At 37.1% G+C, this 14,303-nt stretch overlaps 2 protein-coding genes across 2 annotated transcripts in view; one reads left to right on the top strand and one right to left on the bottom strand.

The window, feature by feature from the left end:
- Positions 1-12,750, bottom strand: part of LOC128259864 (echinoderm microtubule-associated protein-like CG42247) — a 66,535-nt gene extending 53,785 nt beyond the window's left edge. Inside the window, exons 1-2 of the mRNA XM_052992476.1 lie at positions 12,697-12,750; positions 12,280-12,454 (exon numbers count right to left, since the gene is read on the bottom strand). The gene's annotated coding sequence lies outside the window, so the exon portion shown is untranslated. The remainder of the gene's footprint in view (positions 1-12,279; positions 12,455-12,696) is intronic.
- Positions 937-1,857, top strand: LOC128259885 (uncharacterized; the record flags this gene model as incomplete). Its single annotated transcript, XM_052992499.1, has 2 exons — positions 937-1,130; positions 1,601-1,857. Coding segments are annotated over 2 exons (375 nt in total), but the record flags the coding sequence as incomplete, so codon positions are not given.
- Positions 12,751-14,303: the final 1,553 nt, after the last annotated feature.

Raw genomic sequence — 14,303 nt, 5'->3', positions numbered from 1 at the left:
AGTGTGTTGGTTGCGGCGGTTGTTCAGCCCGTTGTTGTTTGCTACGGTTTCGTAATTTGTTGTTAATTACTTTTTGCAGAGCGGCTCTTTATTGGAAATTAACGCCAGCAGGTTTTCGGTATTTCTCTGTGTATATTCCTATTTGTTTGATTGGTAATAGGGTGGGAAGGGTCCTACTTAAATTGAAATCAGCCATAAATAGGCATTAAACTTGGTACATAATGATTTTAATGGCGGTTTTCTATATTATGCTGATTACTGTAAATTTTCGGTTTCAATTTGCCCGTTGTTATCGATTTCCCCCTTATCTTTTTAGCCGATGTTGTTGCCATTTGCCGCTGTCTTTTTTCAATTTGCCACTGTTTGTGTGGAATGCGAAATAAATTTATCTAATGACTCTGCCATTATTTGCTTTCTGGGGCGCGCATTTATTTCGTGGCAATTCGATGCGTTGATTTATGGGTTCGCATTTAAATTTGCATAATGTTATTAATTTGGGTCAGACCGCGAATGGCTTAAGATGTCCTGGCAGCGATCTAAGTGGACAATCATAATTTACTTACGGCAGCACTTCCTCGCAGGTGCAATGGAAATTACAGCGTTCTTATTAAAATCATAAAAAAATTATGTGAAAAATAAAATGTATAAGCATATGCTCAAGATAAAAATTTCTATAAAGTCAGGTTACTGAAAAACAAATTACATTTTTTAAATTACATAAATTAAATCTAAACTGTGTGAGACAGTTACTAATAAAATTTTACGTTCATTAATTTAACTCGGGTTAGCCAAAGCCTTGATTATTTTGTCACAAATCTTTCATTATTTTTTGTTTGTTTGTATTTGGAACTATAAATTGTATTTAATTGAAGTAATTTTAATTGTTACCTCCATCAACAGTCCCAAATCAAAAGAAATGGGTATTTTAACATGTAACAGCTTTCGCTCCGAAAACGTACGCCTGTACGGGTGCTTGTGGAAAGAACCCGGGACAGTGTGACTGATATATTCACTAAGTACCGCCGGAAACTGGGCGATGGTGCCCGTCAAGCGGTGGAAAGGGCCAGAAGTCGACACCGCGATAACCTAATCATACAACCCAGGTCGCAATCTATGATCGAAGAATACCGGTATGTGAGTCAGATATAATTTTTAGTTACGCCTTTCGTTTGCTCTGTTGGCTTCGAATCGTAATCCATTTGTGTTTTTCTGGCTTAGCGTAATCCATTTGTGTTTTTCTGGCTTAGCTCGCGATTAATTATTATAGCAATGTAAAGATTCAAAGAAAAGATTGGTTGCGTCTTAAGAGTTTATTGAACTTTGTCTAACTTGTCGAAAGAATTATTAAAAACGTGAGCCTGTCATGGGAAAATACTAAATGGTATTTATTATATTTATACAGGAAATGCAATATTTTCAAATTTGTAAGTCTTCATTTTGTAATAATTTTAAGGGCTTGAGCTTAAAATTTAAAACGGCTAAGGATACTTTAATGACGAAACGCGAGCTCGGCCAGATTAGCTATTTAGCATCTAAAATCCAAATTGCGGTTTTTTTTTCATGGGTTGTTGTAAAAGTAATTCTAATAAATGTTTTTTAGATTTTGTAAAAGCTTTGGCTGCGAAGAGGTTGCAACTATTTTTCTTCTGCTGATGATCCTGCTTATTTTGTTTCTGGGACTTTACCTGGTAAGAAGGTATAATCACACATTTGCCTACGGATCAGGCGGGTGCCTATCGACGATTTTTTGGACATACGAAGAATGTATTATAACGACCTAGGCCAAATCATTTCATTTTTATATGCTGTTTATTTGATTGTGGCGAATAAAGTGCACCCCAATACCTGAACCTCCTATTTTGGGCCAACTGCCAAAGCGTATTTGCACCAGTTTTCCATTGTCAAAGAGCCGACCACACAGCCAAAAAAGGGGTAACCCTTATATCTCTACCTAATTAGGCCGTTGGCAGTTTGGCTCGTTTTTTCCAAGGGTGCACTGCCAATCATCAAGCTGTTTAAATAATAAATCACTTTAAAATTAGTTTGCCAACTTGTGGAAGTTGAGCGACAGCAAATTAGTGAAAGTTAATTAAAACTATTTAAATTGCAAATTATTTTAACGTTTTTCACACACCCACACACCGGGTGAGCTGGAGCTCTGTAAAAAGTTCAAACGTAATTCACGCAACCGCCCACCAAAAGAAAAGCTCATGCTCACCCGTACGAGTGTATATATGACTTTTCACAAAATGTTTAAATGAGGGAAATTAAAAGGGGGTGGAGGTGGATACCGTGGAGTATCTAAAAAAATGTCAAGTTGCCGGGCATGGATGGGAAAGTCAACCGGGAGGGGCACAAAAAAAAAGGGGGCGGCGGTAGGCGTTGGGGCGTATACGTGTGGCGCAACAATTTGCATATAAAAAGGGTTGTTAGACTTTAAATAGCAGGCCTGGCCTATTATATGCATTAGGCCCCAGATATGGCGGGGCATTAAGATAAGGCACTTACGCCCAGCTTACCACGCTCCGTATTCCGTATTCCGTATTCCAAAGACTCGGGTAACTCCATACAAACCGTGCGCACAGTCACCTACGCAAAAGTTAATTTATGCGGGCATGTCTACACCACCCCTCTCTTTCCGCCCCACAATTCCTGTCTCTTTCGCCGGGAGTCTGGCTTGTTGAAATTTTAATTAAAGAGAAAATATTTAAGGATGCAGCAGCAGTAGCAGTAGCAGTAGCAACAGCAGCACCGACAGGAAGAATGAATAAAAAAAGAGCGAAGCGAAGCGAACAGAAGTTGAATAGAGTCGACGGGGTCGGGAAGTTGCAAAATAACCCGCATACTCTAAAAACTTTTGGCCTTGCAAAGAACTCCGGCATCATCATCACTTGACAAGTACTTAGCTTCCGCCACTGACTTTTGCTTAATTCCTAATGATGGAATCCCAACTGCATAGCACGTAAACAGAAGCGAAAAAAATAAAACAGCGCTGCCAAAGGCTTGTGTCATAAACGTGAGATAATTATGCTGGTGGCACGATGGGATCCAAATTGGGTTCGAGGAAAAGGTTATACATTTTTTATTTTAATATTTAAACATGCCAAGCCGACTTCCTATGTAATGCTTCATTTTTCGTTTTATTAGATCCTTTTTAATTACATTCAACTAGTTGGGCTGGAAAAACACTCATATTATATCATACTTTTACGCACGAAATATTTGAAAATGAAAATTTATCAAATAATTCTGTATAAAAGCAGGTTTTTTTTATTAACAAATAACCAAGTCACGAACACATTACTGAAAAAATACTTTTTTTGCCCCCACGCTCAACGCTTTTTGACGTTCAAAATGTTTCACATAACTGAAAATATATTTTTTATATAACATGTTGTTATAGCACGAATTGAAGAATGAAAATAACCATGTTCATGCTTTACCTTTTTAATGTTGGCTAGAGATACCAATCTGCTTTTTCTATATAAAGGCAAATAACAGACTTCAAAAATGAACTCCATTTAAAAAAAAACTCCGAGAAGTAGAAATCAGTGTCCCAAATCGAACACTATTTAATTAATTATCGTTCAATTGCCTTTGCAGCGCTTGCAACTCTTAATTAGTTTATACTTTCCGTATCTTTCACTTCGCTTTTCCATCGAGATCTCCGACAGCATTTAACCTTTGGACTGGATGCTCCAATCTTCGTACTGGTATTTCAATTAGCAGCCTAATAGAGGCTGAATGACTTCGGACCCTGCAACGTGCCAACAACTGACCGCAAAGAAGGCACGTCGGCAGCCTTCAGTTGCATGTTGGCCAGTCGGCCCGCATCGCTTTTGGACTGCCCGGATTTTTTCAAACTTTAGTCAGGAGATCACTGGGCAACAATGGCTGGAATCCAAAGCACTTGGAGAAAATATCAAAAAATGGTAAATGAGTAAATATTCACTAAGAATTAAATATAAATTTAATAATAATTAATAACAAAAATAATATAATAATATAATAATATAACTTTCTTGAAGCGCTTGGATCAGTATATTTATAAATAGTTTAATTTAATTAATGATAAAATGCGTACTTTTAATAATATGTTATCTTTTTTGTGATTCCTAAAATTTTTGCTAGTAAATAGGAATTAATTTTTCATGTAATTATATTTAATTTTATTTAAATGCTGCTTTTATTTAAGCTCCTCCTGACATACGTTGGAAATTAAACAAAATTGATAATTAAAATAATTAAAGAAAGTCATTAAGTTTTATTAAATTTTTTCAGCTTTTCCTACATTTAAGCTCTTGGTTTGAAGGCTTTTACAAGTTAACTCACTAATTAGACAAATGTAATATTTGGACTTGATGTAGCTAAAAAATCCAAAAACTAAATTAATGTTATTGGCAAAAAAAAGTTTTTTTCTCTGCTTAAAAGCAGCAGCAACATTTGCAAATATCTCAACTGAAGAGACCTTGCTACGTGAAGTCCTCCACCTGATGTCGACCTGTATTTTTGCGAGAGGGTGTATGCCTATGGGACTAAATGTTGACCGGGCTGCTTTTATGAGGCTCTTCTAAATCAATTTGACTGGGATGCGGCATAGAGCAGGCCAGGAACTCATCAAGACCGCAACGAGGCCCCTTCAAAGCGATTAAACGTGGAACGTTTGCCTTAGTCAACATAGTTTGACATTCCAAATTAATGAGCACTTAAGCGCACGCATAACGCATTTATTTTGGCTGAGAGGGTGCAGGTTGGGTGTGCCTGGGGGTGGCTATCTGCGTGCTGACACTTTGGCGATGAACCTGCCAACACGAAAGTTAAGTGTCTCTGACAGACAGCCCCAAATTTGGTGGCTAGATTACGGCACACACTCACCGGGGCATGATTTATAGGGTTGCCACGTGGAATTATGCATGTACCCAGCCCGCAATTCTAATTATGACGCATTAATCACCGAGGAGCAAGTTTATATATCTGCTTTTTATGGCCCAAAATATATAAAGGAAATGCTATAAATTAGGAGAGATTTGTGGGCCTGGTCAAAATGCTAATTTAAATATAGCCTTGACTGAGCCTGAGAGTTTTAGGCATTTATGGAAAACGTCAGAACTTTAATGCGTTCAAATAATGGATGAAAGGTAAGTACGTGTATAGGCTCAAAATAAATTAAAATAATCCGCTCCACGAACGTCTGGCAAATTAAAATAAACGACATTTCACACAGTCACTCGCACACACACAATCGTAAAAAATGAAAACGAAATAATAAAAATATAAAAACGGAACTTAACGCGCGCCCCGCGATGAGAATAAAAATAAAAATCACCTCAGAGCAGTAAAAATAACAAGAAAAACTAAATTTTTCATAAATCCCCAAAGCAGCAACAGCGCAAAACCTCATGACCGCGGCCACCGCACACACTAACACACGACCGTAAAGTTGAAAAAGAGGGAAATTAAATCAAAAACATAAAAATAAATATTAAATTTTCCAGCTTGCTTTGGCTGCAGCGCGGCCAAAAAAAACAATCCACGTTGCGTATCCGCCACATTGCGGTCGGATTCATTTCTGCCGTTTTTGCCCCAGCTTGTTAAAGCTCACGTGGCTGTCAAACGATGTCAGTGACTTTCTCGACGTTCCCCCAGAAAAGAAGCAGGAAATTAGAGCGAACGCCAGCAGAAGTCGCACAAAACAAACAGACAAAAAGTTAATTGTATGAAATCAACACACTTAAAGTCAACAACAACAGCAGCAACGACAACTGGAGCGGCAGGAACAACTCGAACAACAAATACGCTGAACATGTTGACAACAGTCAAGGGCAATATTAGGGGCAGGCCCCAGAACCCCCAGAAAAACCCCTGGCAAACCCCAGCAAAGTGCTGGCAATGATAGCAAGTCTGAATGGGGCGTGGCAGCGGCAAGGGGCTGGAGCTGAAGATAAAGGCAGTCAAGTCGATCTACAGCCAACAGTCAGGCGTTGAAGAGCAAGCAAGGACCCACCTCACACACACCGAGCCAGGAGCCAAGGACAACTGTCGGTGCACAGAGAGAAGTATTTTTTAAATCGGTGGTACATTTTTGTGGTTTGGCATTTTGTGTTACTTACAAGTTTCTACTATTTTAGATCATTTTTTATTAGTTTGTACTACTCGGTAAATTTAAAATGGCTTTAAGTCTTAAATCATTTTACACAATTTCACAATAAATTTATAATTTAATGAAGTCTTAAATAATTTTTAGACCTGCTTTCAATATATTTACGAGAGTTATTAATAAGAGCAGTAGAGTTAAGTGTTTTTAATTACGTAATCATTTTAAATACATTATGAATTATCATTGATAATGTCAGTAAACAAGCAAATATATATTGCGGTGTTATATCACCGCATATGAAATATGGTTATTTATAGGTTTTTGTATTTTATTCGAACTCAATTTGTTTTTCTTAGTGTGAGAGTGGAAAAAGAGTAAAAATGATGAAGCTGCTTCCTTGGGAGAGCTGCTCGCTGCACATGAAAAAGATGAAACTGCTTTCGGTGTTCGGTAGGTAAGCTAAATACTCAAGGATCCTGGGGGGCGGACGGGGACCCGGCACAGGACACTCGAGCAGAGACAGACAGACAGACGGACAGACAGTTGGCCCAGACAGAGACATACCTTGACACTCGCTTGCTCTTTGGCGAACGAGAACCCCGGAATGTGTCCTCGTTGTCGTACGAAAATACTTGAGCAAATCGTGTTAAATCGCGCTCAAGTGTTAAAGTAATAAGCACTTTTAATAAATAAAGTTGAAAGGTTGCTTGGGTGTGTGAGGGCGACAGCAGCCAACACAAACACGCCCAGACAGAGACAGATATCTCACGACAATTGCGGTGCTTGGGAACTTGTTTGTCTTCTAATGGTTAGGGTTATTATATTTCTACTGCAGGTAATTTTGAAAGAAATAAAATTGGAATTGACATTTTGGCTGGATAATCGGGTAAATTGTAAAGCTCAACAAGGGTGTTGTTGAATTTTAGATCAATACTCCATCAGATTAATTGGACAGCTATTTATATGTACTTGTAAGGGACAAATCATCATCATCGACAATCAGTAATTGTCGACAGCAGTAATTTATTTAATATTCTACTCAATTAAATCGGTTTGTATATAGGTTTAAATCAAATTGTAATTGCAGGCATATTTTAGTTAGGCCTTGACTAAACAATTTGGCAAATTTCTTTAAAATAAGAAGGCTATCTATTTAAAACAAAAATCAATTTAAATTTCATTTAACATATTTTTTTTATTCTAAGTCTAACTTTAATAAATATTGTAAAGAGCACTCTAAATTTTGTATTTGTGAAAATGAGTGCTGACATGTGCTCTCTTAAGATATTTGAATAGAGGTGAATCAAATTATGCGAAGATAATTCAAATTTTAATAATTTTTTGTATAACACAATATTGGATAAGGAAAGAAACCTGAGTTTATTTTTCAATCAAATTAATTTGGTTTTAAGCCCACACAATTATCAAATGCTTGAAATTTTAATGCACAGATAAGCCATACAAAGCAAACACCGTTCTATCAGATGTGAATATAATTGCTAAGCTTAAACTCAAATAAACAAAAACACATAAATTTCACTTCTTATTAATTTGTACGGTAAAATTTTCAAATTTATGTATCTACATATGTAAGCACAATAATTAACGCAACTGAAGTACTTACGCGAATAATCAATTCATTTGTCGCAATCCCATTCAGCCTGAAGTGCAGCTCATTAGACTTTGCGTTTTTTTTACATTCGCGAAAGCCACTTTTATCGGAAAATATCAATGTAAATCACTTAAAGGCATAATTAAAACATATTCCCATGTAAAATGTGTTATAGTTAATAACGGGCAATTTAAAAAGTAAACTGAAATATGCCGACAAAACAGAGATAAAGGGAAGGCCGAGCGCATCTCATGGATATGAAATTACAATGGCGAGTGCATTAATTCAATAATTAACACTAATTATGTGCGCCGGGCATTTATTATGCAGCGACTGCGTTTCGACTGCTGCCGATCTGGCACTTGTGGCCGCCAGCAGCAGCCCCGAGTAGTTAATTATAATTTATGCATAATTAAAAAGATATTTATTAAAAAAGGGATGACAATAATGCAACGCATATTGATTGGGGAAACCAGAGGGAGTCTATCTTCTCGCTCTCTATCCTCCCTCTCTTTCTCTCCCTCTCTCACTATATTTTTCCCAGTTTTTCGCACACACACACAGGCACACAAGGACATCCTGTCTAATACCGTTAAATGCGCCATCATTGTCAACAGCCGTGGCCTGCTTTTAGGGGCTCCCATCCTCTTAAAAATTCCCGTTTTCATCCCCTTTGCTCCTCTATTAGGAGCATAATTTTCCACGGCCATAATCACTTTAAAACAATTTCGTGTGCGCCACATTTAATGAAAATTAATTTAAAACTTGCACAGGGTTAGGCTGCGCCCTTACATATACATACATAATTTTTTCGGGATTTTCTTTTTTGTTTCTGGCAAAAAGCCGCTTAAATTACCCCAAAAATCCCAGACATATAATCTTTTGCCAGCTTTTCTGTCGCTGTATATGTGTGTGTGTGTGTGCGAGAGCGGCTTTTTTTGTTTTTGCATTCAACGAAACTTTGGTTAGCTGTCGGCTGGTGTGGCAATCACTTTTGAGCGTAAGCTGCGCCATATTGTCTGCCATTATTGTCAGCGTACGGGAAACGGAAATAGGGTGTCATATTTTTCACTGTCTGCCCGAATGTCCTGGCCTTCGCTGTGTGTATGAATGCGACTGTTTGGTTGGTTTGTGTGTGCGTTGTAAAAATGCGTTAAGCTCCACTCGTGCTTAAGCATTTCAACCCTGTGCTTTCTGTATGGCGCTTATATCCGGCCAGAAAGAGTCCTGCTCATGACATCGGAATGATATCTCATTACCCGGCTTAAGCGAGTTCAACATCTCTCCGTAATTTCACAACATTCACACTTGTGCAATTAATTTTGGTTGGCACTGTGTGGACCTGCCTTTTTGGGATAGAGGTTGGATTTTCTGACAACCAATGCATTATAGCATTTAAATGGTTTGCACGTCATTGTTATACTATTACATTATTTTCAATAGTAATATTCAAAAATATTTGTTTGAAACAAATTTAGATGTTCCCTTACTTGACACTTAGCCGTTAGCAATAGTCTTAAAATTAGTTTATAAGCAATTGTTAAAATTTTTTTAATAATAATATAAAAGTACCCTTTCATTATTTAAGCTTTATATTTAAGGGCAGGGGTTAGGAAAGAAACAAGATGTCCCCAATTTGTTTCGTCAAGATTCGATCTTTAGTAATGCGATTGGAACCAAAATGATTTTTTCTGATTTCCAACAGGACTGGGCACCTGGAAATAAAATGAGCTGTATCTTGAACGTGGGATTGGTAATCAAGAGGTAGCATTTCAGAATTCACCCGGAAAAATAGGCTCATTTTGTGTATAGAGTGAACTTTCTTAAAAAAAATTTGTGTTTCCCAAATTGTAGTGCGGTTTGTGTGTAGAGCATTCTGAACTCCCGTCTTCGAGCTTCTGCCTCAGAGTCATTTCCAGCTCTTTCAACTCCGCTACTGGAGCATCCTACGCAGTTGGCAACTCGGCGCAGTTTCCGCAGTTTTTCCACATCTTTATATGGCATACCTCCCCAGATATCAGAGCCATACAGCATGGTTGATCTGGCTTCAAAAATTGTATACTCAGCAGTGGACGGTTTGTATTTTTTGTTCAAAAAATGTTTCCATGTACTGTTTACTGCTACCGTGGCATCTTTTAACCTAGCATGATCGTGTGTTTCGAACCGCATGTTATGTGACAGCGTAACTACTATTACTTATACTCTGTAATACTCTTCAGTTCAAATCCATTAAGGAACCACTTTTGAATTCTTGCTTCTCGACCTCTACTATCCAGTATTACTATCATTTATAGATAAGGAAAATAGAAGTGGGCTCAAAATACATAGTTGTTTGAGTACCATGTTAGTTGTGAACCAATATGAGTACTTGTTTTCCAATCCAACAGTTGTCATATTATCTTTATTCATGGTTTTAATTATTTCAATAACTTTGGATGACATAATATAGTTGCTGAGTTTATAGATCCTCGCCCTTATGTTTATTGCATTGAATTCCGTTAAAAGTCGAAAAAAAAACAAAAAGAGCTTCCTTTTACTTTGTTAAAGCAAAAATGATATCAATGATTTTATTAATTGTTCGAATTTGGTTTTTAAAATTACCCCAACGTTTTTCGATGTTGTTTGTTTTACTCAATTTATACAAAACAAATAGAATAAGCCACAAAATAAACCACAATTTGGACGAAAGCAGCAGTATTCCGCTTAAAATAAGCTATACACATTTTTGGGTTTTTAAAATGTTTTTGTTCAATTTATAACGGAAGATATAGGTGAGAGCTTTTTACCTATATTTCCAACAATTTCAATATATGTGACCGAAAGATGCACGCCAGCAAAGATAAAGGGAAAATTATAAAGTATAATGAAGTGTTTCAGGCTTTCCTTTATATTTTGTTCCTCTCATCACCTATCCTTCCCCCCAACCACCAGCTCTCTGTTGGCTTTTTGCTGTTTTCCACCACGAACCGCCTCCCCGTGGACCAAAGTGTTCGCGTTTTATCAAGTGCCACGAGGGCAACACTCATACGCCATGTGCGCCATGAATATTTGTTAACCGCACTGTAAACTGTGTTTACAAAAATGTTTGCCCCGTGTTCATGTTGTTACTCGTACAGTTACAGTATGCAAAAGCGCTTGAGTGGCCCCCTTCCACCTCCAGAAAAACATGAACACAAAAGCCAGAGAGCAGAAATACCGCACCTGCGGTTTTTCTTCTGTCTTTTGACACATCGCACTGCCAAAAGGGTAAAAGGCAGATGTTCTCGGCCGACTGTTGAGTGTAACATTAGGCATACGCCGCGTGGCGTTCATTTGGAAATGGCTCGGTACATCCTTGGTTAATGCATCTTGGGCCTGGCCATTTGTGGTCACCAGCCAGATGTCTTTCATTAGGTGGTTAAGCTTAAATGCTCCTGGTCTGGTCATCTGTTTATGTTCTGTCTTCATTAAATTTAGGAATTTCTTTGGCAGCTCTTAATTGCAAACGGAATTTTCTTGAAATTCTCAGTTGTTTGTTTTCATTATGAAATGCTTAATGCCTCTACAATAATTCCGTAATGGACATTGAATTTTATACAAGGAGAATATATAAGCTTTGACTTCGAACTCAAAAAACACTTATGGAGGACCCTAGGTTTGATTTTTTTCTTAGCTTCCAGTAGGTTATTATAACGATTTCAAGACTTGAAGCTATATTTTTTATACGACAGCTACATCACTTAAGTTAATAAAATTTTGTATTAAAATATTTATAAGATAGTAAAACACAATATACACTTATTAAAAACAAACAAAAAAAATGTTTCAAAAAAAAATATTTTTTAGAAAATGTTTTATAAATTAAAGACTTTTTTTCAAATTTTTTTTATATTAAGGTGTTTTTTTCTAAGCTGCCTTTTTCTAATTTTCTATATTTATAGGTAAAATCGCCCTTGCCTCTTCTTAAATAATCAAAATCGCCTTTATGTTTAGATAACTCCAAATTTGTAGGAAAAAAACCTTTTTTTGAGTGTAGTTTCGTTGAGTAATTTTGGATTAACGATTCCATCACATGCTCTCACGGGTCAATCAGGCTCAATTAACATAACGCGGACCAAGTAAAGCATGTCTCGAGCTCACACACTCTCACACATGGGCGGGGAATTACTGGAGCCAGGGCAATAAAATCAACAAGAATGTATTGTATGTTGAAGCATACTTACCGCACTCACAGAACCATCGATTCATACGTTATTCCTGATGTACGATTATGCCTTACGAGCTGTTTAAGTCTGTGACCACCCACCGACAACAACATTTATTAACATTAATGCCTCATATTTACAACAATATAAACGGGAGCCATATGCGTCTGTAAATTATTTAATTAGTACGCAGAGAGTGGGATAAAAAATAACATAATCGATAGGCGGCGTTAACAAACATTTATTATATGTCCAACAACATGCATGCCCCATAAAAAGGTTAATTGTTAATTGTTATTACAAGTACAATAGTGTTTGTGTTGTGTAAAAAATGCCGAACAAACAGGCAGACATAAATATAAGTATTATTTTAGAGCAGTACTTACGTGTGCGATCTGCTCTTTTTGTTCTGCATTTCTTCCCTAATGCGCTAAACTCACGCAACGCCACTAAACCCAAATTTTGTGCTGCTCCTCCTGTCGCTGGTTTCCGCACAGCTCCTGTGGCAGGACGAAGGCTACAACCTGCCTGTCCACGCTGAGGCAATTAAAACTCGAAGGCCTTCGCAACGCACGACCCCGACAAAGTAGGCAGTAGAATATGCAAAAATATATAAGTGTAAGAAAACTGATTTGTGATTGCCTCGGAAGCTGTAAAAATTAATAAAATATAATTCGGCCTCGGCAACCATCAAGTAATAATCGTAAAGAAAACGAGCGAAGAATAAAGCCGAAATGGGAAGCAATCCCCAATAAAATTTTGTAGGACAAAGACATTAAAAAATTAATATCACCGGCACTCACCCATTGTACTCTGACACGCAGCGTGTCTGTAAATTTTTTATGATCATTATTGTTTTCGTTTGCGTTTTTTTTTGTATTTTGTGTAGTTTGCAGTTCGTTAGAGTTAATTGTTGGGAAACCGGAAACAAATAAACAAATAAAATCATTAATATGAAATTTATATGTGTGTAAGTTTTTGTGGCCATTGCTTAAACCACTGCCACTTATGAGTTTTTGCTCTGACTCTGGCCTCTATTTTTTCCTAGCCGTCGATTCAGGTCTCGGCACAACATGGCGTATACAATATTTTCCATTTTTATGCCAAGATTTATTAGTTTAGCGATAAATAAAAGCTGCCGCTCTACATAGAATAGCGGCGGATGAGGGATTTCGAGGGGCCGAGGAGCAGCGAGGAGGTGAGCTCTCTGTCTCAATAAATCACTTGGCATACTGTGAAATTGGCTTTTATGTCCCCATCCATTGGCATTGCTTTCATTTCATTTGTGATTCTCGAATGGATCTAAATTTTAAAATAGCTTTTCTATCTAAATCTATTATGTCATATCTGTTTGAAGTTATTGCCTGACAACCAATATTGAGAGCCATGTGAAGTAACTAGGAGCTAACAAATGGAATGTGATTTAATATTTTATAATGTTTAGTTCATGCTTGAATGATCAAGATTGATATACTCCAAAACTTTTATATAATCTAGAGGTTTGTTAAGGATTTTTGTGAAATTTACCAAGATGGAAAATATATATTCCTCTATTATCTATCCTTCATAACTATTTTTATTCGTTGCCATTTGTTTATCATATTAAGTTCAGTACATTTACATTCTTTCCATATTTATTCCTTGACCTTTTGTATCCTCTACTTCATTTCCTTTTGACGACATAATGCAACTTTCTCGACAACTATGTTCACCAATATATTTAGAAAATTTATGCATTACAGCAAAGTTCCAGAACAGCGAAAAACTCATTATAACCATCGCAGGACTAAGGTAAGCAGGTGTTCCCTTTAGACAGGGCCACTCCCCGACTGCAATCAGCCACAAAGTGGGCAGCTGTATGCCAGACAATATCATTTACTTGTAAATTTTCGGCTTTATCTGGCGACTGTCAACAGTTTTATCAGCATCTACTGCAGCAGCCAGGCACCCGACCCTGCTGCAGAAGAGTAAACAAAATGCACAAAAGATTCCGGGGTTTCGGTGCACGTGTGTGTTTGGGCACAAAGAATACAGGCACTTAAACGTGTTGCATAATTCAGACGCCGTTTATTCAAAGCCATTGCACTCTGCCAGCGTTTTCAGCAAACCATCAGCAGATCAAAAAACGGAAGTTGCTCAAGAGCTGCAGCAACATTTTGATGAGCTCGACTGAACTCTCGGCTGCTGCTTACTTATTAAAGTGGAATTTGTAAGGCAAAGGATGCAGACACAGAGAAAAAACATCACGAAAATTATCAAAATGAAATTAAAACCGAAAATTTTAAAGTAAATGAAATAAATAAAAATTACATCTTAATTGGGATCAAAAAATGTATGATTTATCTTTTAAACTTTTCCTTTATGCTTGACATCTAATTACGTAAATAAATTCTATATATTATTCTTATGT

This window comes from Drosophila gunungcola, assembly GCF_025200985.1.
Source record: "Drosophila gunungcola strain Sukarami chromosome 3L unlocalized genomic scaffold, Dgunungcola_SK_2 000009F, whole genome shotgun sequence".
NCBI lineage: Eukaryota > Metazoa > Arthropoda > Insecta > Diptera > Drosophilidae > Drosophila > Drosophila gunungcola.
Note: the sequence above shows the minus strand (reverse complement) of the source record. Positions and strands in the feature narration are given on the sequence as shown.